Genomic DNA, 22,323 nt, shown 5'->3' on the forward strand with positions numbered 1-22,323 from the left:
ACCTTGTTCTCCAAGAAGCCTGAATCCGCCCACCTCAACAAGCCCCCAGCGCCTGGGCATGCGCACACTGCCGCCCTTGGGCTGTCTACAGTTTGAGTAAGGGCTTAGCGTCTCTCGGGAAGGCCGAACCCACCAACCGTGGCGCGCGCCAGAGCTTGAGCTTGGGCGTGTCACACACATTCCTAAGCCCAAGTGTTTGGACCGGGCTGCCCACACGTTCCCAAAGCTGCGCTTGCAGGCATAGTTGCTCTCTTTCTAGGGGCCATCACGCGTGCCCACAGCCCTCCCCGCGATCCGAAGGGGCCTATCAGAAAAGGTGAACGCAACCAGGGAGCTGGAACGCTTCCGGCTCTACTTCGCGTAGGCCCCGCCTCCACTCTTCCAAGTCCCGCCTCTGCAGCCGTCCGTTTCCGGCCACCCCTCCCTCGGGCACGCAGGCACGCGCCGGCCGTCACGTACGCCCCAGCCCAGCCCGCGGAAATGACGCAAGTCCCGCGCGCCGCCAGGATGGCCGGGCTATGGCGGCGGGTGCAGGCTACGTGCGGCTGTGGGGAGCTGCGAGGTGTTGGGCGCTTCGGCGGCCGTTGCTGGCCGCCGCCGGGGGGCGGGTCCCGACTGCGGCCAGAGCTTGGTTGCCCAGAGGCCGGCGGGTCTGCGACGCCTCTCCTCCCTGGGCGCTGCGGGGCCAAGGCCCCGCTGCCGCGGGCCACTGGCGGGGACTTCGGGATGCTAACAACCGCAGCGGCGGCGGCGCATTCTCGGGCGGCGAGGATGCCTCCGAGGGCGGCGCGGGGGACGGGGCCTCGGGCGTGGGGGGCAGCGCGGGCGGCGGGGAAGGCCCTGTCATAACGGCGCTGACGCCCATGATGATACCGGACGTATTCCCGCACCTGCCGCTCATCGCCGTTACGCGCAACCCAGTGTTCCCGCGCTTTATCAAGATTGTCGAGGTAATGAGAGCCCCGGCCTTGGCCTCCGTTTCCCCCATGTCTGCAAGCTGCGGGTTGGACCGAGGGATCGCTCAGCACCCTCATGCCTCACAACTTGAAAACGTTCGAGTGTTAGTTTCCTCACTCCTAGTGAACTCGAGCCAGTTTCCGCCCCCTTTCAGATCCCTTCAGGAGAGTTGAATCCAACGAGCTTAGGATTGTCCACTTAACTAGTCCTAGTCATAGAAATTCGGTGCCGGGAAAGATCAGGACAGCCTTGCCACTCGGTTACTTTTCTGCTGGTCTTGGTAAATGTTTTGTAACAGTCTCCCCCAGGGCGGTCTGCCTTCTGGTTAAGAGACCCTTTGGGATCCGGATTCATTCCTTCCTTAAATGTTTCTTGAGGTCATGTGCTAGGTACGGTTCCAAGTGTTAGGGATACAGCCCTGAACAAAACGGACACACTTTCCTGCCTTTGGAGCTTAGGTTCCAGCGGGATTCGAGAGGTAATAAACAAGGCTAGTAAGTAAATTATGGACTGGAAGGTTGTAAGTACTGCAGGGGATGATAGAGCGAGGGATTGTCCAGGAGTCTTAGGAGGAACATGGCATAAGGATGTTCCCAGGGGTTTATTCATTCATTTATTCAGTAGGGTGTTCTTGTTCCCGTGTAGCCGGCTGAGGATTCAGCAGAACAAGTCAGACACAACCCCTCTGCCTAAAGAACTTATGTTCTGGTGCAAGAGACAGTACAGATCTTTTCAGACTAAGAGCCACGGGGTGTCGGGTGGTGCAAATGGACCAGGGTGATGTAATAGAGAGAAAGCAGCAGGAGTGCAAGGAACTTGAGTTTTTTAATGATGTGGAAATGAGTCCGTGGGGGAGAAGCGTTATCTCTTAACTGTCTAAGCAAGGTCATACAATGAGTCAGCTCTGCATTCACCCTCCAGCCTCTACCCTCACTCTCTAGTCTCTGCTGAATAAATCTCAGCGATCCCCTGGAAAGGGAAAGGACGGTACAGAGGGACAGCATTCAGCCAGTGTGGGGGGCAGAAGGAGCCCCCTCCACCTCGTCTCCAGCTCTGTGACTGTGTGCGTCCGAGCTGCCCTTCCAAGGGCCTTCCCTGATGTTCTGTAGTGGTTACTGGCAGGCCCCAGGGCCGGACCCTGTGGGATCATATCCTGGCCCCTCCACCCCTAGCTCCATAACCCTGGGCAAGCTGTTCCTCTGGGCCTCCATTGTCTCATCTGTGAAATGGGCGTAGTAATAGTACCTCATTTCTTAGAGCTGTGATGGGAGGTAAATGAGGTCATGTCTAAAGGCCTCAGAACCGTGCCTGGTGCTTGATACGCCTTCATAAGAAGCGGCTGCTGTTACCCATGTGGTGTGCTTTTGACACCTCAGAAACAAGCCCTGGGGGTCTTTTCTCCATACTTGAGGCCCCCAACCCCAGCTGTCCTCTCTACCCTCCCCTCCCAGGCCCCTAGGGCCAGGATGTTCAGCAGGTACGGCCCCCTCAGCCCCTCAAAGTGGAAGATGCCCCCTGTCCCCAGTGCCCAAGTAGAGACAGGATTCTTCCAAGAGATTCTGTGTGCCAATCTAGGGCTAGCCAGGAGGGTTACATGAGATGCTGCGGGTAGTGTGAGACTGGCATGTGGAACTCTCATGTGGTATTCCTGTTGCTGTTACTTTATAAATAACGAAAAAGGGGTCCCACCAGAGGGAAGGACAGGTGCTAAGATGCAATGGTCAGCTGTTAGTCAAGGAGAAAGTTGGAGCTCCCAGGGGACCCAATAAGTGTTTCTGAACCTGTTAGCCAAGCTCTGATTACTCTTGATTTAGTAGTTGACACTGCATGTGGCTAACTTGCCCCAGTGGCGTCTCTCCTTATTAGTGGCCTCTGAGTATAGACCAGTGGCTCTTAATTTTGGGTGGGTCATGTGACCCTCCTGATGGATGTCACGGACCTTTGTTCTGGGGAGAATGCATTTACAGTGTCAGGAATTCCCATACCGTGTGGTCATGGAGTTAAAACGCTGCTTCTCAAAGCCGGGTTCCTGGACCAGCAGCCATCACCTGGGAGTCTGCTTGAAGTGCAGACTCTCAGGCCTGCTTCAGCCCTCCCAAATCAGAAACTCCAGGGGTGGGGCCCAGCCATCTGTTTTAAGAAGCCCTCCAGGGAATTCTGACTTGTGCCAAAGTTTGAGGGCCATTACGTTTTTAGTTAGAGTCTGGTCTAGGAATATAACAGAGGCTTGAAGGAAACCATTTGGGCCCTAAGGACACCTGTGCTCCTCCCTATCAGCTGTTTCCTACGAAACATTAGTCCTCTACCTGCCAATGGAATGACAGGAGAATGTGCTGTGATGGGCGGTGGGTCTCGATGATCAGTGAATAGGATATAGATGTGATTGGGATATACTTTCCATGAAAATTGGAGGAAATTACCAGCCTGTGGGGTGTGTCACATTTGGATTACGCACATCTACTTTTGTCCTCCCAAAAAGAAAAGCAGAGAGTTGAGATTTTCAAGCCAAGGCATTTCGCCACAGAAACAGCTCTTGAAATTGGATGTGAAATCAATTTCTTGGTACTGGCCGTTTGTCTCCTTTTAGTTTTTTTTTTAGGAAGAGGGAAAAACTAAGGAATGCAGCTCTTCAATACTGCCCGTCCTTTTTTTTTTTTTTTTTTCTTTTGGTTCAGAGGTTCCTGGACCGTGTTGGTTAGTCCTGGATCAGATTAGCACGCCCCTAGAGAGTATTACAGAAAATGCTAGAGCTGCTGTCAAAGCGTCATCTAGAAAGCCTACCCTGCGTTTCACCTTGGGGTCATTGTCATGCTAGGTTAAAAATAAGAAGTTGGTTGAGCTGCTGAGAAGGAAAGTCCGCCTTGCCCAGCCGTATGCCGGCGTCTTTCTAAAGAAAGATGACAAGTAAGTGTAATTTTTCCTTCACTCCTTTGTTGAAGCTGCCCTGGATTGTAGCTCACCACAGAGCCTGCTCCGTAGAGTAGCCTGGACCTCTGGCTCCTGACCTGAAAGAAACCAAGTCAGACCTCCGGGGGATGAGGCCGAGAGCTGAGCATCCCTTTTCAGTCTGGGCTGAAGACTCTGCCCCAGGCCGTGGGCTTCATGCGTGGTCCAGGTGCGGGGAAGCTAACCTTGGGGACCCCTGGTGTTAGGCCAGGGTGAGGCTGCTTCAGAGCAGCCTTAGATGCGGGGGCTCTGGGCACATCTACCTGGACTGCAGGTAGGAATGAGTTCCACTTCCAAGTCGGAAGGTGTGTTCTACGCAGGCTCCATAAGAAGAGGTGTGGAGTGGAATCCAGATTCCATCTGGCCCCGCCTGCCTGTATGCGGTGACCCTCAGGGGTGGCCCAGAGCACCTGTAGGAGCAAGGAGGTCAAGGCCAGGAGGGGTGTTTCTCTTCTCTCTCTTTTCAAGAGAGCCAGAGCACCTGTGCCCATGTTCCTTTGTGTCCCTTCTCCCTCAGCAACGAGTCTGACGTGGTCGAGAGCCTGGACGAGATCTACCACACGGGGACGTTTGTCCAGATCCACGAGATGCAGGACCTTGGGGACAAGCTGCGCATGATCGTCATGGGACACAGAAGGTGCGGGAGCCCAAGTGCACGGGGTGGGGCGGGAAGAGTGGCCTGGGGCGCCCCAGGTTCCAGCACCGACCTGCCCTTCTCGGTCACCGCAGTGACCAGGCCAAAACTGGAGGTGGAAACCACCCCCCCCCCACAGCTTCTCAGAGCCGCTCTGCTTAAGTGGCAGTCTGGGTGGTCAGTGAGAAGCCATTTCTCAGGCCCGTTAGTCCAAAAAGCACCACGAGACAGGAGATAGCACGTTGCCTCACGGTTCACGTCTGGGTGTCAGCACGCCTTCCCCCTGGTGCCTGCATCTGCGTCTCCATTCACCTTGGCATGTTGGGCTTTTTGTTTTTTGTTTTTCCTGGCTGCACCGTGCAGCTTGCGGGATCTTAGTTCCTGGACCAGGGATTGAACCCGTGCCCCCTGCAGTGGAAGCATGGAGTCTTAACCACTGGACCCCCATAGAAGTCCAGGTTGCGGTTTTTTACTCAGCCAGTCTACCTCTACCTCCTCTGCCGAAGGGCTTCATATGGCATTTGCAAGCCCAGTCTAACCCGCTGTATTGTTACAGCTAATTAAGAAAAACCTACATGATCAGCTGGGTTGAAGCTGGAAGAAATGAACGTGTTCATTTCTTTTCACGTGTTCCAAGGAACATTGGCCTCCCAAGATGAGATGCTTGTCAAAGGTGTCCTGTGATCACAGACATGTGGGAGACATTTCAGACTCACCAACCGTTAAGGTCGTAGTGTTTGGAAAAGCTTCTTACTGCAGATGCCCGTTGGTGTTTGTTGACTCGAGAGCCCTTCATCCTTTCCTCTCACGGAGGCTTTTTCTGCGTCAGCCGGCAGCTCCCCCAGAGCACACCGGGGAAACGGTCCCGGCCGGCAGCGCTTCCGTGGACAGTCCTGGTGGCGTCCCCGCTGCGCCGAGCCCCCATGCCTGTGTTCAACTGCTCGTGTTAGAGTCTGTTTTAGGGAAGAGGCTGTTCCTTTGTCTCCTGGGAGGATCCGTGGCTCAGAAAGAACAGAATAAGATACAACCAAAATTAATAAAGACGGTGCGGCTACTCACTGCTCCGCTAACCTGCAGGGTGCCTTGGAGAACGAGTCCTGCTGAGTCCTGAGGCCAGGCCACCTCGGTGTTCACCAAGTCCCGACCTCCTTTTCTCTGTGCATCTTGCTGGTGTCCGCCGCCACTGAGTCCGCGTCCCCGGTAGCGCTCAGGCCTGCTCTCTAAGGGTGGTACTGTTGTTAGTTACCCCGTGTGGCAGAAAAGAGCCAACACGTCACTGAACACTGGGCGCCTGGTGTCTGCCAGGCCCTCGGGTGTGAGTGGAGTAGCCAGCGAGGGGCCCAACTTGGGGAGCCCGCCCCCTGCACGGGAAAAAAGGTCACCAGCTAAATTCTGACAGTGGCAGGTGCTTTGGGGTGAAAATGACGATGGATGGGGGGGTGGGGCGGGTGTGTGCGCAGGTGGGGCTGGATTTCATGTGGAGTGGTTGGGGAGGACCTCAGTGGAGGCGCCCTTGAACCTGGAGCTGAATCTTGTGCAGGAGCCGCTGTGTGGTGAGCTGGAGGCCGGGGGAAGGGCAGGCGGAGTCCCTGATGGGCCCCAGAGCGCGGGCTGCCACTGGCGTCCTCGTTCCTGGAGGACAGCGGATGTTGGTGTGGGAAACAAAGGATGGGTTGGCTGGAGTCCAGGGGCAGAGGGCCTGCTGGTCTTGGGTTCTGAGACAGCAGCTCCCCTCTTCTCACCAGCCCTGGTGGCTGCAGGGGCCTGGGCCCAGCGAGCCCTTGTGTCATCAGCACCGCAGAGCGTTGTGGCCGGCAGGACGCCCCCCTTCCCCCCAGCCTCGGTGACTTCACCTCCTCTTCCCCGTCTTCAGGGTTCACATCAACAGGCAGCTGGAGGTGGAGCCGGAGGAGCCCGAGGGCGAGAACAGGCAGAAGCTACGCAGGAAGCCGAAGCGGGGCAAGAAGGACGCGGAGGAGGACGGCGGCGCCAAGCGGCAGCTGCAGGTGGTGATGGAGCCGGAGCCCAGCCCCGCTGGTGAGGTGCTCATGGTGGAGGTGGAGAACGTCGCCCACGAAGACTTCCAGGTCACGGAGGAGGTGAAGGTGAGTGCGCGTGGGGGGCAGAGCGCCCTCTTCCTCCAGGAGGTCTGGGAGGAGCTGGCGCTGGCGCTGGCGTCGGGAAAGTCGGAAGTGCGCTGGAGCCTTGGCTGCTGTGAAGGAACCGGGTCCTGGCTCCTCCTCCCAGGCCCCGGGCTGGGGGAGTGGGCAGGGCACATGTAGCTGGTTCTGTGACCCGTGCTTCCAAGACTGGAAAGAGCCTCTGGCCACCTTGACCCCAAGCCTAGGCTGGCCTGCCTTCTTCTCCATAGCATGGAGAGCCAGCTCTCGAGAGGGTGTCGGGAAATGTCCTTCCACCGTCCTTCTCATGTAGGTTATGGGCAGGGTGACCTGCCTCCAACGGGGAGAGGTGAAGAAGAAAGGCAAGGCAGGTGGAAGGCTCCTCGGGTGCGACTGCACCGGGTTTCCTTGGCCTCCCCAAGGGGAACACCACCTTGGCATAGCGGACAGCTTTGGTCTGAGCCTGGGGTGGGTTCTGACCTCGGTGGGAAGGAGTGCCACAATCCATTGGTGATGTCTGCTGCGGGCGCTGGAAGGGGCCCGGGGCCGGCAGTTACCTCCATGGGGCCCTCCAGAGCAGCTCTGCCGGGGAGAACTTTCCACGTGCTGGATGCATTCTGTGACTGCACCATTCGGCCCCTGTCACCGTTGAGCACTTGACCTGTGGCTGCTGCGACTGAGGAACAGGACGTCTAATTGTTTCTCATTTCAACTCACTGAAACGTGAGCAGCGCCTGGTGGCTGCTGTCCTGGGCAGCCCAGCCTTAGCATTTCCTTGAAGGCTCTCGTCTGGCGGGAGGGGAGTGGGGAGCTCGGAGCGTGCCCGTCCCTCTTGGCGCACATGCCACGCAGGCCCACCAGCTGGCCTGTTCTGGTTCCTTCTACAAAGGTCATCCCAGGCAGATCAGGGACAAACCCATTAACCAGAGACCGGTGGATCACACTGAAAAAGCCCAGCAGTGGTGGCTGCTTGCTTCGTGCCGGCAGTGCCCTGAGCAGAGTGCCAAGTGCTGGGACCTGTGGCCTCTGGAAATGAGGTGCAGGATTTATGCCATAAACTGTGTCCAGTGATCCTGCCGGGAGTGTCACTGGCCTCACTGTGGCGGCAGCGAAGGCAAAAAGGACAGCAATACCTGTGGCATCCATAGTGGAGCCGGCTGGGGCAAGGTTCTGGGGGGGACAGACCTCGAGCCCCTTCTCCCCACCCAAGATGGTTCGTACTAAGGTCGAGGTTCAGAGCGGTCCACGGAGACAGGGTTGGTTTAGTTATTGCTCTTGGGTCCTGAGTCCCTGTGACTTGTGAACTGGGGCTCCGCTCCTGGGCCTCTGGGGCCGTCCTTGGCTGGGCCGGGTGGGAGGGGCTCCAGGGCCACAGCCCGCTCTGGTCCCAGTGCCCACGTGGCCTCCCTGCTTGCCAGGCCCTGACGGCGGAGATTGTGAAGACCATCCGGGACATCATTGCCTTGAACCCGCTCTACAGGTTGGTCTCCTGTCTCCTGACGAGGCCAGGCTGGGCCTGTCTGGCTGCTTGTCCTCATTGAGATCCCGGCTGGGCTTGGGGACTGCCTAGCCTCTGAGAGGGGAGCTGCTTCCGTCCCAGCAGGGAGGCCCCGGGGCGGGCGGGAGGTCGGAGGGGCACAGCCTACCTGGCCCCGGCTCTCTCGTCATCAGCCAGGTGGGGGGAAGGCATCTCAGGAGGGCTGCCGGATGGCTGCCAGGGTGACTTGCGTCTGGGCGTGGGGCGTTAGTCCCGCTCCAGGACGGGCCGCAGCCCAGGAGGACCGCGCGGCCCCGGCGCCCCGTGGCAGCATCTCCGTCCCTTGCAGGGAGTCTGTGCTGCAGATGATGCAGGCCGGCCACAGGGTGGTGGACAACCCCATCTACCTGAGCGACATGGGCGCCGCGCTGACTGGGGCCGAGTCCCACGAGCTGCAGGACGTCCTGGAGGAGACCAACGTGAGTGCGGCCTCCCCGCCTGGCCGCTGTCCTGGGCTCCGGCCTTGGGGTGGGTTCACGTTAGCCCGCGTCCTTCTGACCACGTCTGGCCCCTCGTCCTTGGTAGCGGCCGCGTGGTGTCCCACTGGGCAGCACCCGTCAGTGGGTGGCGTGCTTGGGTTGTCGCCAGTCTCGTCGTTATGAACAGCACCTCTGCCAGTGTCCTGGTCCACACGGCCCGCAGACCTGTGGAGCGTGGCTGGAGCACTGGGCTTGCTGGGGCAGAGCGTGTGCCCCTCTCGGATTTGGGGAGGCGTGGCCTGTCCACCTGCCCTGGTTCGCGCTCCCTCCCCACTGCCCCTCCACACAGATGACCATCCTCTTACGTCTTCCCTTTCTTGGCAGATTCCCAAGCGGCTGTATAAGGCCCTGTCCCTCCTCAAGAAGGAGTTTGAGCTGAGCAAGCTGCAGCAGCGTCTGGGCCGGGAGGTGAGCGGCGGGGCGGGGCCCCAGTGCGCAAGAGAGTCTCTGCTGTGAGGCTCCACTCCCCCTCGGGGCTGGGAACCTGTGCGAAAATGTCAGACTGGTGCCAGCAGCTGAGTGCAGAGTGAGAGGTCCTGGGACCCTCCTGACCATTGAGGGAGCCCGGGGGGAAATGCTAGAAATTGGGAGCCAGCTTGGGAGAGGTCGAAAGCTGTTTCCGCAGACTGAGCTGTTGGAGGCCCACCTTCCCAACTGGGCAAACCCATGGACTGCCTGGATTGTTGGTTACTTAACGTTTTCTAGATTTAACTCACTTTTATCACTTAGTTGTTGTTGTTTTTTTTTTTTAATTTTTATCGGAATATAGTTGATTTACAATGTTGTGTTAGTTTTTGCTGTGCATCAAAGTGAGTCAGTTATATGTATGCATATATCCACTCTTTTTTAGATTCTTTTGCCATAGAGGCTGTTATAGCACTTAGGTTTTTTTTTAAATGAATTTATTTATTTTTGGCTGCGTTGGGTCTTTGTTGCTGCACGTGGGCTTTTCTCTAGTTGCGGCGAGCAGGGGCTACTCTTCGTGGCGGTGCACGGGCTTCTCATTGTGGTGGCGGCTTTTGTTGCAGAACGCGGGCTTCAGTAATTGTGTCTCGCTCTAGAGTGCAGGCTCAGTAGTTGTGGCGCGTGGGCTTAGTTGCTCCATGGCATGTGGGATCGTCCCAGACCAGGGCTTGAACCCATGTCTCCTGCATTGGCAGGCAGATTCTTAATCACTGTGCCACCAGGGAAGCCCTCACTTAATTTTTATGTTAGGGAAAATATTCGTATCGTATTTATTTTATTTAAAATATTTATTTATTTGGTTGCTCCAGGCCTTAGTTGCAGCAGGCAGTCTCCTTAGTTGTGGCTCTTAGCCTCCTTAGTTGTGGCATGTGGGCTCCTTAGTTGTGGCATGCGAACTCTTAGTTGCGGCAGGCATGAGGGATCTAGTTCCCTGACCAGGGATCAAACCTGGGCCCTCTGCATTGGGAGCGCAGAGTTTTTAACCACTGTGCCACCAGGAAAATCTCTTGTATCATATCTTTAATTGAAAAAGCCACTAGGCAGCTCTCACATGCAAGGGCACGGGACAGCAGGTCACTGGGCGGGCGCCGATGCTGACCTAGGGCCCTCAGCCCGTGTCCTGCTGTTCCGGCTGTTAGAGGGAGCGTGGCACCCCTTTGATTAACGTGGGGGACACACTGGCATCAGGCCCAGCTTTTCCTGGTCGTAACCAGGATTGAAGGGTGGATCCCTTCCTCCCCTTGAATTTGGTGTTACTTATCGTGAGGCCCGTGACCAGGAGGACTTAGGGTGGAACGTGGGGGAAATCAGAGGCTGGGTGCTCTGGGTTTCTCTCCCATGTCCTGAGGAAGCAGCAGGCCCGCCCTGGGCTGCGTCCCCTCTGCTCTGACGGCGGCTTCTGGGCCTTGCAGGTGGAGGAGAAGATCAAGCAGACGCACCGCAAATACCTGCTGCAGGAGCAGCTGAAGATCATCAAGAAGGAGCTGGGCCTGGAGAAGGACGACAAGGACGCCATCGAGGAGAAGTTCCGCGAGCGGCTGAAGGAGCTCGTGGTCCCCAGGCATGTCATGGACGTGGTGGACGAGGAGCTGAGCAAGCTGGGCCTGCTGGACAACCACTCCTCCGAGTTCAAGTGAGCGCAGGGGGCCCGTCTTGTTCCCCGGCCTCGGGAAAGCTGGGCATCTGACTGGGGTCCCTGGAAAGCCAGGAGGGTGGGCCCCTCATGCATGTTTCGGTCATGGTGGGTGTCCATCCCCTCGTATCGCCCCTGTGCGGGCCGTGTCTCTGTCGCCCCTGTTTCACAGATGAGGGAGTCGAGGCTTGGAGAAGTTACATCAGTTCCCTTGCCTCTGGGCTGGCAGGTGGAGACAGGGATTTGAAGCCAGTGCCACCAGTCAGGACCAGGAGTCCCCAGGGCCATTGCTCCAAGGCCGCCCCCTCCCCTGGCCTCCCTCTGGCGGCTTTGAGAGTCAGCCAGGAAACAAGCGTCTTCCTGAGGCCCTGGCCTTGCCCGGCGGGTGTTGTCCTATGCACACTGGCTAGGGGTCGGGGCCCTGTGGGATGCTTCTGGCTCTGCCCGTAGCCCAGGCCTGGGCGTTGCTCCGGGGTGGCTCGTGGGACAGCTCCTCAGAGGGAGGATCTGAGCGGGCCTGCAGCACTGGACCCTCTCGGGCTGCTGGGCTGGGCCTCTCTCTGGCTCAGGGTGTCTGGGGAAGGTTGGTCTCTTTGCACGAGGACCCTGGGAGATGCTGGTTGCCCCGGACGCCGCAGGCCTCCCCACCAGAGATGCCCCCAGCTCCTCTCCTGGGGCAGTGAGTGCGCTTCCCACACTGATGTCAGGGTGACCACATGCTTAGTCCCTTAGGACGTCACAGACTCATGTAGCGGTCTGGAGGCAGAGGCCCTCACGTCTGGTGTGGTGGGCAGGACAGGCTCCTTCTGGAGGCTCTGGGGAAACTCTGTCTCCAGACTTTTCAGTTTCTCGGAAATGTTCCATGGCTCCTGGCCCTTCCTCCATCTTCTGAGCACGTCACTCCAGCCTCTGCTTCTGCCGTCTGCCTCGCCTCTTCCTCTGACCTCCCTGCCTCCTCCTTATCAGGCCCTTTGTGAGGCGCGCCTCTGTCCCTGGGTGCACAGCCCTCGGCCTGGGGTCACGCTCCAGGCCTCAGTTTCCCCACTTGCCCTCATCAGGTTGTCCCTCCCCCATCCTACCCGCTGGCCCCTCCTGTGCTGTGGGACCCTGAGCCGGCCCCATGCTCGCAGAGTCTCTGGTCTGGGAAGCAAATGTAGCCCTTGTGCCAGGAACTGCACCCATACAGGCAGACCTCAGGGACACCGCGGGTTCGGTTCATAGCAAAAAAGCGAGTCACATGAATTTTCTTGGTTTCCCTTCGTGTAAAAGTTATGTTCACGCTCTACTGTAGTCTGTTAAGTGTGCAGCTGCGTTATGTATAAAAAAAGACAACGTATATGCCTTTATTAAAAAGTACTTTATTGCTAAGATGACCATTACCTGACAAGGCACGGTTACCACAAACCCTCAAGGTGTAAAACGCGCGGTAGCCGAGGCGTGTCTGCACCGCGCCAGGAGTGGGGCAGGCCAGGCTGGGCCGGCTTCTCAGGGCAGTTCGGGCCGCAGCTGACACTTGGTGTAGTTCTCACATCGGGCACGTGGGTCCCAGCACTGTGGATGTATGGAGTGGGGTTCGGGCGGCTCACCGGGCCCGCTCACCGGCTCTTGTCTGTCCTGTGGCAGCGTCACCCGCAACTACCTGGACTGGCTGACGTCCATCCCGTGGGGCAAGTACAGCGACGAGAACCTGGACCTGTCCCGGGCCCAGGCGGTGCTGGAGGAGGACCACTATGGGATGGAGGATGTCAAGAAGCGCATCCTGGTGAGGCTCGGCCACCCGCCCTCCCCAGGGCCACGCCCACCCCCCCACTCGTGTGCGGGGCACCTGGCCGAGCTCTGAGAGGCGGTGGCCATCGTGTCTGCATCTGTGAGGGTGGCGGGGGCCTTGGGGCCCGGGAGCCAGGACTCCCCCTGTGTGGTGGGGGAAACCCAGGGGAGCTCCCTGGAGAATCTGGGGGTCTGTGGGGGCTTGGCTGGGCCAAGGCTGGTGTGGGGTCAGCAGGGGCCGAGGAGGGTGAGGGATGGAGGGGCCCAGCCGGAGGGACCGGGGTTGGAGTGGCTCGGAGGTGTTAGGGGCCGCCCAGGCCCGCCTGCCCGCTCCAGGGAGCTCACGGTTTCCCCAGGGGGATAAAAATTGTGCTCGTGGTAGGAGGACATGAGGGCCAGAGGTGTCTGGCTGAGAGCGGGTGGGCCGGCGGGGAGAGAGGACACTGTGATCCAAGTGGGGAGCTGCCGGGTGGGCCTGGCATCGGGGTCACCCAGAGCCCGTCACCCCCGTCCCCTTGCCGCCTGCTCGTCCTGTTGGTGCCATAGGCTGTCCCTCCTGTGTCAAATGACAGTCCAGTCAGCTCAGCCCCTCCGGGTCAGGCCCTGTCCCTTCTCGCAGCCCCAGACGCCTGGACGATGGGGAGGCTCAGGCCCGGCGGGGGCCCTTGCCCTGTGGAAAGGGCAGTGCTGTCTCACGGGGTCCTCCTGCCTCTGCCTGCAGGAATTCATTGCCGTCAGCCAGCTCCGGGCGTCGACCCAGGGCAAGATCCTCTGTTTCTACGGTCCCCCAGGTGTGGGCAAGACCAGCATCGCCCGCTCCATCGCCCGGGCCCTGAACCGCGAGTACTTCCGTTTCAGCGTCGGGGGCATGACGGACGTGGCCGAGATCAAGGGGCACAGGTTGGCCCGGCCCCTCCCCCTCGGGGCTCACCCCGCCTCCCATCAGCCTTCCTTCTCCTGGGTCTTTTCCTACCCTGTAGCGTGATGGTGGCAGGCAGCAAACTCCACTCACGCTGGAATAGGTAACTGAAAAGTCAGCGTGTCCAATCTGACGTCAGGCCTGGCTCAATCCAGGTGCTTAAAAACCTTGGATCAAATTGGATCAAAACCTCAGCCTCTCAACCACTGGAAAGGCCTCTTGGCCAGGCTGTCAGCAGACGGCCCCCTGGTTCCAGCTTCCATCCCACCAGCTCAGCACCCCGCACCCCGGCAACACTGGCCGCAGGCCCGGGGACTGGGGACTAGAGTGGGAGGTGAGACGGTCTCCCCAGTGAGGCCTCGGCACCTGTCTTGGTTCTTGCCTCCCTTGTCAGGCCCAGAGCGGGGCTGGCATCCCCTGTGCGCAGGCTCTGACAGCCACCTGGCCCGTGCATGGTGTCCTTCTGTGGGACATTAAGGGTGTTGTGTTCTGGGGCTTCCCGCCACGCTGGCCTCCGCAGAGGGTGGTTTTTTTTTTTTTTTTTTTTTTAGTATGTGGGCCTCTCACTGTTGTGGCCTCTCCCGCTGTGGAGCACAGGCTCCGGATGCGCAGGCTCAATGGCCATGGCTCACGGGCCCGGCCGCTCTGCGGCACGTGGGATCCTTCCAGACCGGGGCACGAACCCGCGTCCCCTGCATCGGCAGGCAGACTCCCAACCACTGCGCCACCAGGGAAGCCCCAGAGGGTGGTTTTTTGAAAAGCCTCGGTGAGACACAAGTGCAGTGGGTACACAAGTGTCTGTTCCAAGTCGGCCATGCATTTCCATCCTGTAGTGTCCAAAGAAGGTTTAAATCTGTGTTTAAAAGTTACTTTTCTGGCTTTTCTAAAAGCACGGACAGTTCTGGGCACCAGGGTTCACAGGCCCTCCTGGCAGCAATGCTCCAGAGCTGGGCTGCCCGCTGGGCAGGGTGCAAGCACCCCAGTCTGCTGCAGCCCCCCTCCACTCCTGGCTCTCTCGAGTCCCCTGGACGGTGGCCAGTCTCGAGACCTCCCCAGCCCGGAGCCCGGTGTGAGCTCCAGGGGTTTGGAGAAGGGAGCCGGAGCATGGTGGGGCCCGGGTGGGGGTCAGGAGGGGATGAGGCTGGCACAGCCTTGGGGGCGGGGTCACTGGGAGGCCTGCAGGCTGGAATGGTGCAGGTGTGCCCGGGAGCTGCGGTCTGAGCTGGGAGGTGCAGCAGGATGGAGGTAGAGGGGTTGGAGGCAGAAAGGGAGGCAGATGCAGAGCCGGGCCCTGGTTCAGGAAGGACAGGGAGCTGCAGACCAGCACCATGTGCTGGAGTTTCTAAACAAGCACAGGAGATCTGTGACGCTGGGGGTGAGTCATTGGGGAAAGGGCACCCAGCAGCGTGCGAGCAGGTGGGCGTTCTGTGCTGCTGTTGGTCTAGCGACAGGGAATTGACTGCTGTTATACTGGTGACAGCCAAACCCTCCTCTGCCCACAGCCCTCCAGGGCTCCCACCTCCCTCGGGTTAAAGCCCAAGTCCTCCCTGTGGGCCACAAGGCCCTGCATGACCTGCCCCGTCCCCTCCCTGCCCTCCTCCCTCTCTCCCCCTCGCTCACTCTGCTCCAGACACATGGGCCTCTTCACTGTTCCTCCAGCACACCAGGCACGGTGCTGCCCCAGGGCCTTTGCACGGGTTGTGCCCTCCGCCTGGAATGCCCCTCCCCCAGACATCCATGTGGCTCCCCCTCACCTCCTCTGCTTGTAGCCTTTCCTGAAGATGTTCCTTATCTCTTCCTTAAAATACTGCCTCACCCTCAAAGTGGCGTTCCAGATCCCCCATGCCTGCTTTTCTTCTTTGTCGCAGATACGAAGTCTTTTGTACCTTGTGATTTTCTCCTCTGCCTGGTTTGTGGTCTGTCTGCCCTGCTGGGCCTTAGCTCACAGCTCTGGACTCATGTCTGTTTTCCTAAGAATGCCAGGCAGGCACCTGCAGCCAAACTGGGCAGACAAGTAGGCTCTCGGGAAACACTCCTGAAAGGACGTGCCAGCTGGGGCCGGGCCCTGGGCCTGGTGACCCTGAGGCCAAAGGACCCAGGCGTGGGGGATGTTCCTGCCGCAGGCCCTGGCTGCTCCCTGCCCCTCTCCTTCTGTTGGATCGGGCAATGCCGGCTGCGTTTTGCCGTCTGGATAGGAGGTGCTGGCTAGCGGGAAGAGTCTGAGTGAGACTTGGCTGTGAATCTGTCTCCCGCCCTGAGCCTGAGCTGGGAGAGCTCGTTGACAGCCCCAGGACTTGGGACTGTTACGCCATCAGGATGAGCCAGTGCTCTGCCCACCTGCACAGTGCGGAAGCATTTATCCTCCGCTGGGGCCACGCTGTGTGCGTCTCCCTGTGTCTCCTCTGGGCGGCCTTGGAAGGCATGTGGTGATCCCGCAGCTCCAGGGGAGCTGGGCCTTGGGCGCCAGTGTGGCTACCCCAGGCGCTGGGGCACCGACCGCCCCGCTGTGCCGTCTTCCGCAGGCGGACGTATGTGGGCGCCATGCCCGGCAAGATCATCCAGTGCCTGAAGAAGACCAAGACGGAGAATCCCCTGGTTCTGATAGACGAGGTGGGTGGGGCCTGAGGGCTGGGCCCTGGCTGGGCTCATACCCTTCCCTGAGGTTGGACGTGACCCCTGGGCCTTCCTGCCACAGCTGTAGGCGGCCCTGACCAGATGGAGTCTGTGTTCAAGGTGAAACCGTGGCCCCCTGCGGTTTCCATGGTGCCTGAGTCACTGTCGGCGGCCTTGTTGCAGCCGGCTGTCTCATGACACCGGCCCCCTCCCGCCCTGGAGGACCTGTTCTCTGCCCGTGGCCACACGGTCAGCCCAGCCCTCCTGCTCTGGGCTTCCCTAGCCCCAACCCCCAGTGGTCTGGTCTCCCGCTGGGGTGTCTGGCGAGCGGGCGCTGGGGGAGGACAAGGGGCTAACACCCGCCTCCCCCTGCTGCCCCTTCAGGTGGACAAGATTGGCCGGGGCTACCAGGGGGACCCCTCGTCAGCGCTGCTCGAGCTGCTGGACCCTGAGCAGAATGCAAACTTCCTGGACCACTACCTAGACGTGCCTGTGGACTTGTCCAAGGTGTGTGTCCCACCCGGGGGCTGGGCCAGTGGGGAGAGTCCGGACGCCCCGTCCTACCGCACCTCGCTGCCGCCTCCCCCAGGTGCTATTCATCTGCACGGCCAACATCACCGAGACCATCCCAGAGCCGCTGCGGGACCGGATGGAGATGATCAACGTGTCGGGGTACGTGGCGCAGGAGAAGCTCGCCATCGCAGAGGTAAGGTGGCCCCGCTGGCCCGGCCCTGGGGAGGGGTGCCCCGCCGCCACTTGGGCTCAGGAAATATCCGAGTGCCCACTAGGTGCCAGGCCCTTAACTGGAGCTAGGGGTGCAACCCGCAGATCCTGCTCTGGGGCTCCCGAGCCCGGAGGAGACAGACGGATGTGGACAGGATCTGCCCGTGTGGTGTGATTACAAGACACGGACGACACCAAGGCGGGGGTTCGGGGGGCTCCCCACCCCAACCAGCTATCAGCCGAGGGTCTTACGATTCAGTGCAGTTCTGACACTACCCACCTGGAAACAGCATCAGACCCCAGGTTCAGCGCTCAGACCAAAGCACTGCCCCCACTTTGGATGCCAGCCCCCAAGTCCCTGGCCGCTCTTACTTTAGACTGACTGGGTATAAACCGGGGGTTCCCACAGCCCCCTCCTCGGTTTGATAATTTGCTGGAACAGCCTACAGAACTCAGGAAGACAAGAGTTTTTACTTACTGTTACCAGTTTATTATAAAGGATACAACTAGGGAACAGCCAAAACAGAGACTCCTGGGGCAAGGTGTGGGGAAGGGCCCATTACTAGGCATGGTTGACTGGATGACTGATTGCATCATTGGTCACTGGTGATTAGCTCCCCCCACTGGGGGCTGAGGGTGGGGTGAAGGTTCTATCCCTCCAGTCCCTTGGTTCCTCTGGCCACCAGCCCCCATCCAGCTATGCTAATGATCACTTCTTGTGAATAAGAAAGGACGCTCCTCTCGTGCCTGACACTCAGGAAATTCCAAGCGTCTTAGAATCGCTTGTGCAGGGAATTGGGGCCAAAGACCCAATATGTATTTCTTGTTATAATCACAGGCCGTAGAACAAGAGCAAGGAAAGACACTCCGTGAGCACAGTGCTGAAGGTAACACGACCCCACCCTGGCCTTCAGGGCCCAGCACTGTCTTGGGGTTGTGAGTTCAGCTCTGACAGTAAGTTACCCCTTGGGTTGCCCCGCTGCCTTGTGGTCACGCACCGTGGCCGGTGTCGTGCCAGGTCAGTAACGGCTGTGGGCGCGAGAGTGAGGCTGCTGTCCGTCTACCCACCAGCCGTGCTTCCCCGGGTTATGGGACTGCCTCCCTGGGCTTTCCTGGGCCCAGGGTCCCCCGGGATGCGGGCCTCTGTCTGCATCTCTATTTGTAGGAAAGCGCTTCCCGGGCTGGTGGCATCCTTCCCTTTTCCTGGCGCCCGGGTGTGTGTGGTGCTTTACTATCTTGCAGTCAGTCAGGGGAGAGCCGGATTTCCCTTCCAGAGGGCTCGAGTTCTTGATACAGTGTCTTCTTTCCAGAGAGGGCTTTAGTGCATCTTGTCCCCTTTTGCATCCCCTGGGGGGTGGGAGGCGAGGAAGAGGAGCTCTTGGCTGGGGCGGTCACAGGGGTACTGCGACTCCCCGTCACTTCCCTTGTCCCCCAGCAGCCTGGACACTCGACCAGGCAGAGGTGGGGCAGGCTTGGCGGTGTGGGTGGAGGGATTCCTTCAAACCCTTGAAGGGACAGCAGGAGGCACACGAGGGCTTTGGGACACTTCTGCCCTGCAGTCAGTGCTCAGGACTGCTCAGACTCCACCGACTGCTGTGCGGCAGGGGTGGTGCTGGGCCCCGAGTGACCCTGGAGCCTCTGACCTGCTCCCCATCCCCACCTGCTCTGTGCAGTAGTCACATAACCGGTCTCTGTATGAGGAGGAAGTCTGGGGGTTCAAGGAGGCCTTCCTGGAGGAAGAGGCAGCTAAGATGAGCCTTGGGAGCACGTGGAGGTGGCAGGCCGGGCGCCTGCAGGTCCTAGGCCCATGGTTCAGGATCCTGGCACTTGCTGGGCTCTCTCCCTGGACACTCTCCCACCCCCTCCTGGCCTTGCTGGCTCTTCTCCCTTCAGGTCTCGGCTCAGGTGTGGTCCGGGAGCAGCCTCCCCTCACACACTCTGCTGAATGGCCCCCAGCTACCCCTGGGGACAGGGGCTCCACGGGGCAGGCCCAGGGTCTACCTCAGTGACCTCATTTACCCGGCCAGGGGTCTTTGGAGGGGTGGGCAGGGGCCACGGGAGAGGCCCTTGGGGTCCTGATGGCGGCTCTCCTCCTCCCTGGCAGCAGTACCTGGTGCCTCAGGCCCGTGCCCAGTGTGGCCTGGACGAGAGCAAGGCCACACTGTCATCGGACGTGCTGACCCTCCTCATCAAGCAGTACTGCCGGGAGAGTGGCGTCCGCAACCTGCAGAAGCAGGTGGAGAAGGTGAGCCTGCCTGGCCAGCGGTGGAGGGACACATGCTGTCTGAGTGCACTCACAGCAGGTCCCTAGGGGAGTCACAGCCACAGACAGGAAGTAGGTGGAGGGGCTGGGGAGGCAGTGTTTAATCAGGACAGCGTTTCAGTTTGGGAAGGTAAGAAAGTTCTAGAGGGGATGGTTGGACACCAGTGCAAATGCACTTCCTGCCACTGAGCTGTACACTTAAAAATGGTTAAGATGGTTTTAGGTCACGTGTACTTTATCACAACTGTAAAAAATTAAAGGCAGGTGGAGGAGAGTTGGGGGCAGGGGGTGGGGGCTGCTTCTGTGGCCTGGCTGCCCCCCAGCCTGCTGCGTCCACACAGGTGTTGCGAAAGGCAGCCTACAAGATCGTCAGCGGCGAGGCTGAGTTCGTGGAGGTGACGCCGGAGAACCTGCAGGACTTCGTGGGGAAGCCGGTGTTCACAGTGGAGCGCATGTACGACATGACGCCTCCCGGTGTGGCCATGGGCCTGGCCTGGACCGCCATGGGTGAGTGGCCTGCGCTAGAGCAGGCAGCGCCGGGGGCTCTGCATGTCCCTGTGGTCGTCTGTCCCCCGGTACAGGTGGGAGCCCTCACTGCAGGCTGCTCTGAACGCCCTCTCCACTGGTGGGTGGGGTGCAGTGAGGCCAGGGGACCAGGGCTCATCAGGGACGATGGGACCGCGAGGTGGCAGCAGTGCCCCCCACCCCCCCCCGAGCTTTCTTTGGGTTTGTGGTTTTCAGGTTTACCTGAAGGACAGCCCTTCACAGCACAAGACCCTGTCGCCTGGGGGGCCACCACCCAGTGGGGGAGGAGGGCCAGGCAGGTCTGGGGAGAAGGGTCCGAGGGGCTTCCTGTCCAGGCGACGTGGCTCAGCCCACCCGCACTGGGGACGCTGGGTCTGGGAGCTACAAGGGCGGGGGGGTGGGGGGGCACGGCTAGGGGTCTGTGTAGCAGGCAGGGTTGGGTGCGGTCCTGGGGGCAGGGCACAGAGGAGGCAGGCTCTGCTGATGGATTTGGGCTGCACTGAGAGGAACTGCACGGGAGGAGGGAGCTTGGCACCAGCAGGCTCTGCGCCACGGGCAAGTAGAACGCGGAGGCCCAGCACAGAGATCGTTTCCAGGTTTTCATGTAACCTGGTCCCCGCAGATGGATCTGCTGCCCTGCCCCGAGGTGGCTGCAGGGAGAGTGCAGGCACTGAGGTGTGAGGGATGAGAAGGCTCTAGGCTGGGATGAGCCAGGGAAGGGACGGTGAGGGGCGTCCCATCACTGGGGATGAGGGTGAGGGTGCGGCAGGAGCGGCCGTCCAGGAGTCTGAGGCATCCTGGGCTCATGGGCTCTGCCCTCGGTTCCTCAGGAGGCTCCACGCTATTTGTTGAGACGTCCCTGAGGCGGCCGCGTGACAGCAAGGGGGACAAGGACGGGAGCCTGGAGGTTACAGGCCAGCTGGGGGAGGTGATGAAGGAGAGCGCCCGCATCGCCTACACCTTCGCCAGGGCCTTCCTGATGCGGTACGACCCCACCAACGAGTACCTGGTGACCTCGCACATCCACCTGCACGTGCCTGAGGTGAGGCTGGACCCGCGCCCACGCCCCACACCCCCACCTGGCAGCCGCCTGCCTACCAGTCTGTCTCCCCCAGGGCGCCACCCCTAAGGATGGCCCGAGCGCTGGCTGCACCATTGTCACGGCCCTGCTCTCCCTGGCTCTGGACCGGCCGGTACGGCAGAACCTGGCCATGACCGGTGAGGTCTCCCTCACGGGTAAGGTCCTGCCTGTGGGAGGCATCAAGGAGAAGACCATTGCGGTGAGTGTCCCGTGTGATAGCGCACAGCCCTCATTCACGTGTCAGGGCTAACACCCCCAGGTGAGAAGAGTGACAGGCCCATTTTACAGAAGAGGAAAAGTGAGGCCCAGCGGGCATGGGATCTGGATCTGCCTGGCCTGGATCCCCTGCTGAGCTGACTGCCTAGCTGCCCCTCCCTCCACAGTGGTTCTCAGCCCTCATCTCAGCTCCTCAGGGATGAGTAGGGTCTGCTTCCTCACCCCCGCCCCCCCGTGGCCTAGCACTGAGACCTGTGGGTGCAGGAGAGGCTGGAGGAGCAAGGCTTAGGCACTGCAGGTGGACAGAGGGCAGAGCCCAGCGTCTCACTGGGTGTGCTGTAGGTTTGACTGTGGTGGATGGGGGGGCGGGCTGTGCTTCTCAGTGTTGGGAGCCCCCCGAGCTCCTGGCAGCACCCCAGTCTCTCTCACCTGAGTCCCCAGGCCTCTCCCTGTCTACCTCAAACGGACCGCAGCCCCAGCTGCCCACAGGGAAGGGCTCCTGTGATAGGGACATCCAGGCAAGGTGTGTGGGAGGCTCTCTGCACCTTGCTTTCCCCTCTTGCAAAGTGAGAGGTTCAGTGAGTCACTGCATGCTATCCCTAGAGCAACACATGGTGACACATGGGGACCCTTGTCCACCAAGGGGCAGAGTCAGGCTGAAGGACAGCAGCTCAGAGGCCCCAGGTGCGACAGGGTGCGTGGCAGTCTTCAGTTCCTGTGCATTTTTAGGTGCCCGACCTCTAAATGTAAAGCAGTGGGTGCTGTGATTAATCCCAGAAACCATGGACCTCATAATTCCTGTATTTCCAGACACCTTTGGGGGTGGGGAGAGCCTCTGGGGTGACAGCACACTAGAAGAGGCCTGGGTTCCTGCTGCCAAGCTACTGAACAGAGGCTGGTGACGTTACCTTGGGCCTCAGTTTCCTCAGCAGGGTGGCCACTGGAAACCTGGCTCCATGCCCAGCCCTCTCCTACCTCCCACACTGACCTGACTGCCCCCCCCCATCCCAGGCCAAGCGTGCTGGAGTGACGTGCATCATCCTGCCAACCGAGAACAAGAAGGATTTCTACGACCTGGCAGCCTTCATCACCGAGGGCCTGGAGGTGCACTTCGTGGAGCACTACCGCGAGATCTTCAACATCGCCTTCCCCGAGGAGCAGGCCGAGGCCCTGGCTGTGGAGCGGTGACGCCGGCTCTGGGCACTGCAGGCACCGCTGGGCCCGCCGGGGCTGGAACTGCGCTCAGGGGAGAGGCTCCAGGCAGCTGAGCCACAGGAAGCTCAGGAGAGGCCTGGAGCCCAACCTCAATCATGGCTTAATCACTGACTATTTAATTATGATTAAAAGCCGTTTCCAGTACTGCTTGGTTGGCTGTGGCTTCTTTCTGTGCTCACCACCCTGCCTGTCACCAAGGTGCCCAGGTACACGTGTGCCCCAGCAGATGG

The 22,323-nt window shown here is 59.9% G+C and overlaps 1 protein-coding gene across 1 annotated transcript; it reads left to right on the forward strand.

Moving 5' to 3' along the window:
- The first annotated feature begins 507 nt into the window (after positions 1-507).
- Positions 508-22,237, forward strand: LONP1 (lon peptidase 1, mitochondrial). The gene is given in 20 exon segments (XM_065875339.1): positions 508-594; positions 596-682; positions 684-950; positions 3,773-3,861; positions 4,421-4,540; positions 6,411-6,642; positions 8,076-8,137; positions 8,484-8,613; positions 8,998-9,081; positions 10,551-10,771; positions 12,395-12,533; positions 13,260-13,438; positions 15,980-16,067; positions 16,455-16,577; positions 16,660-16,776; positions 18,898-19,038; positions 19,398-19,563; positions 20,412-20,623; positions 20,697-20,861; positions 21,890-22,237. Coding segments are annotated over 20 exon segments (2,886 nt in total). The 3' UTR covers positions 22,067-22,237.
- The last annotated feature ends 86 nt before the right edge of the window (positions 22,238-22,323 follow it).

The sequence above is a fragment of the Phocoena phocoena genome, chromosome 3 (genome assembly GCF_963924675.1).
Source record: "Phocoena phocoena chromosome 3, mPhoPho1.1, whole genome shotgun sequence".
Taxonomy (NCBI): Eukaryota; Metazoa; Chordata; class Mammalia; order Artiodactyla; family Phocoenidae; genus Phocoena; species Phocoena phocoena.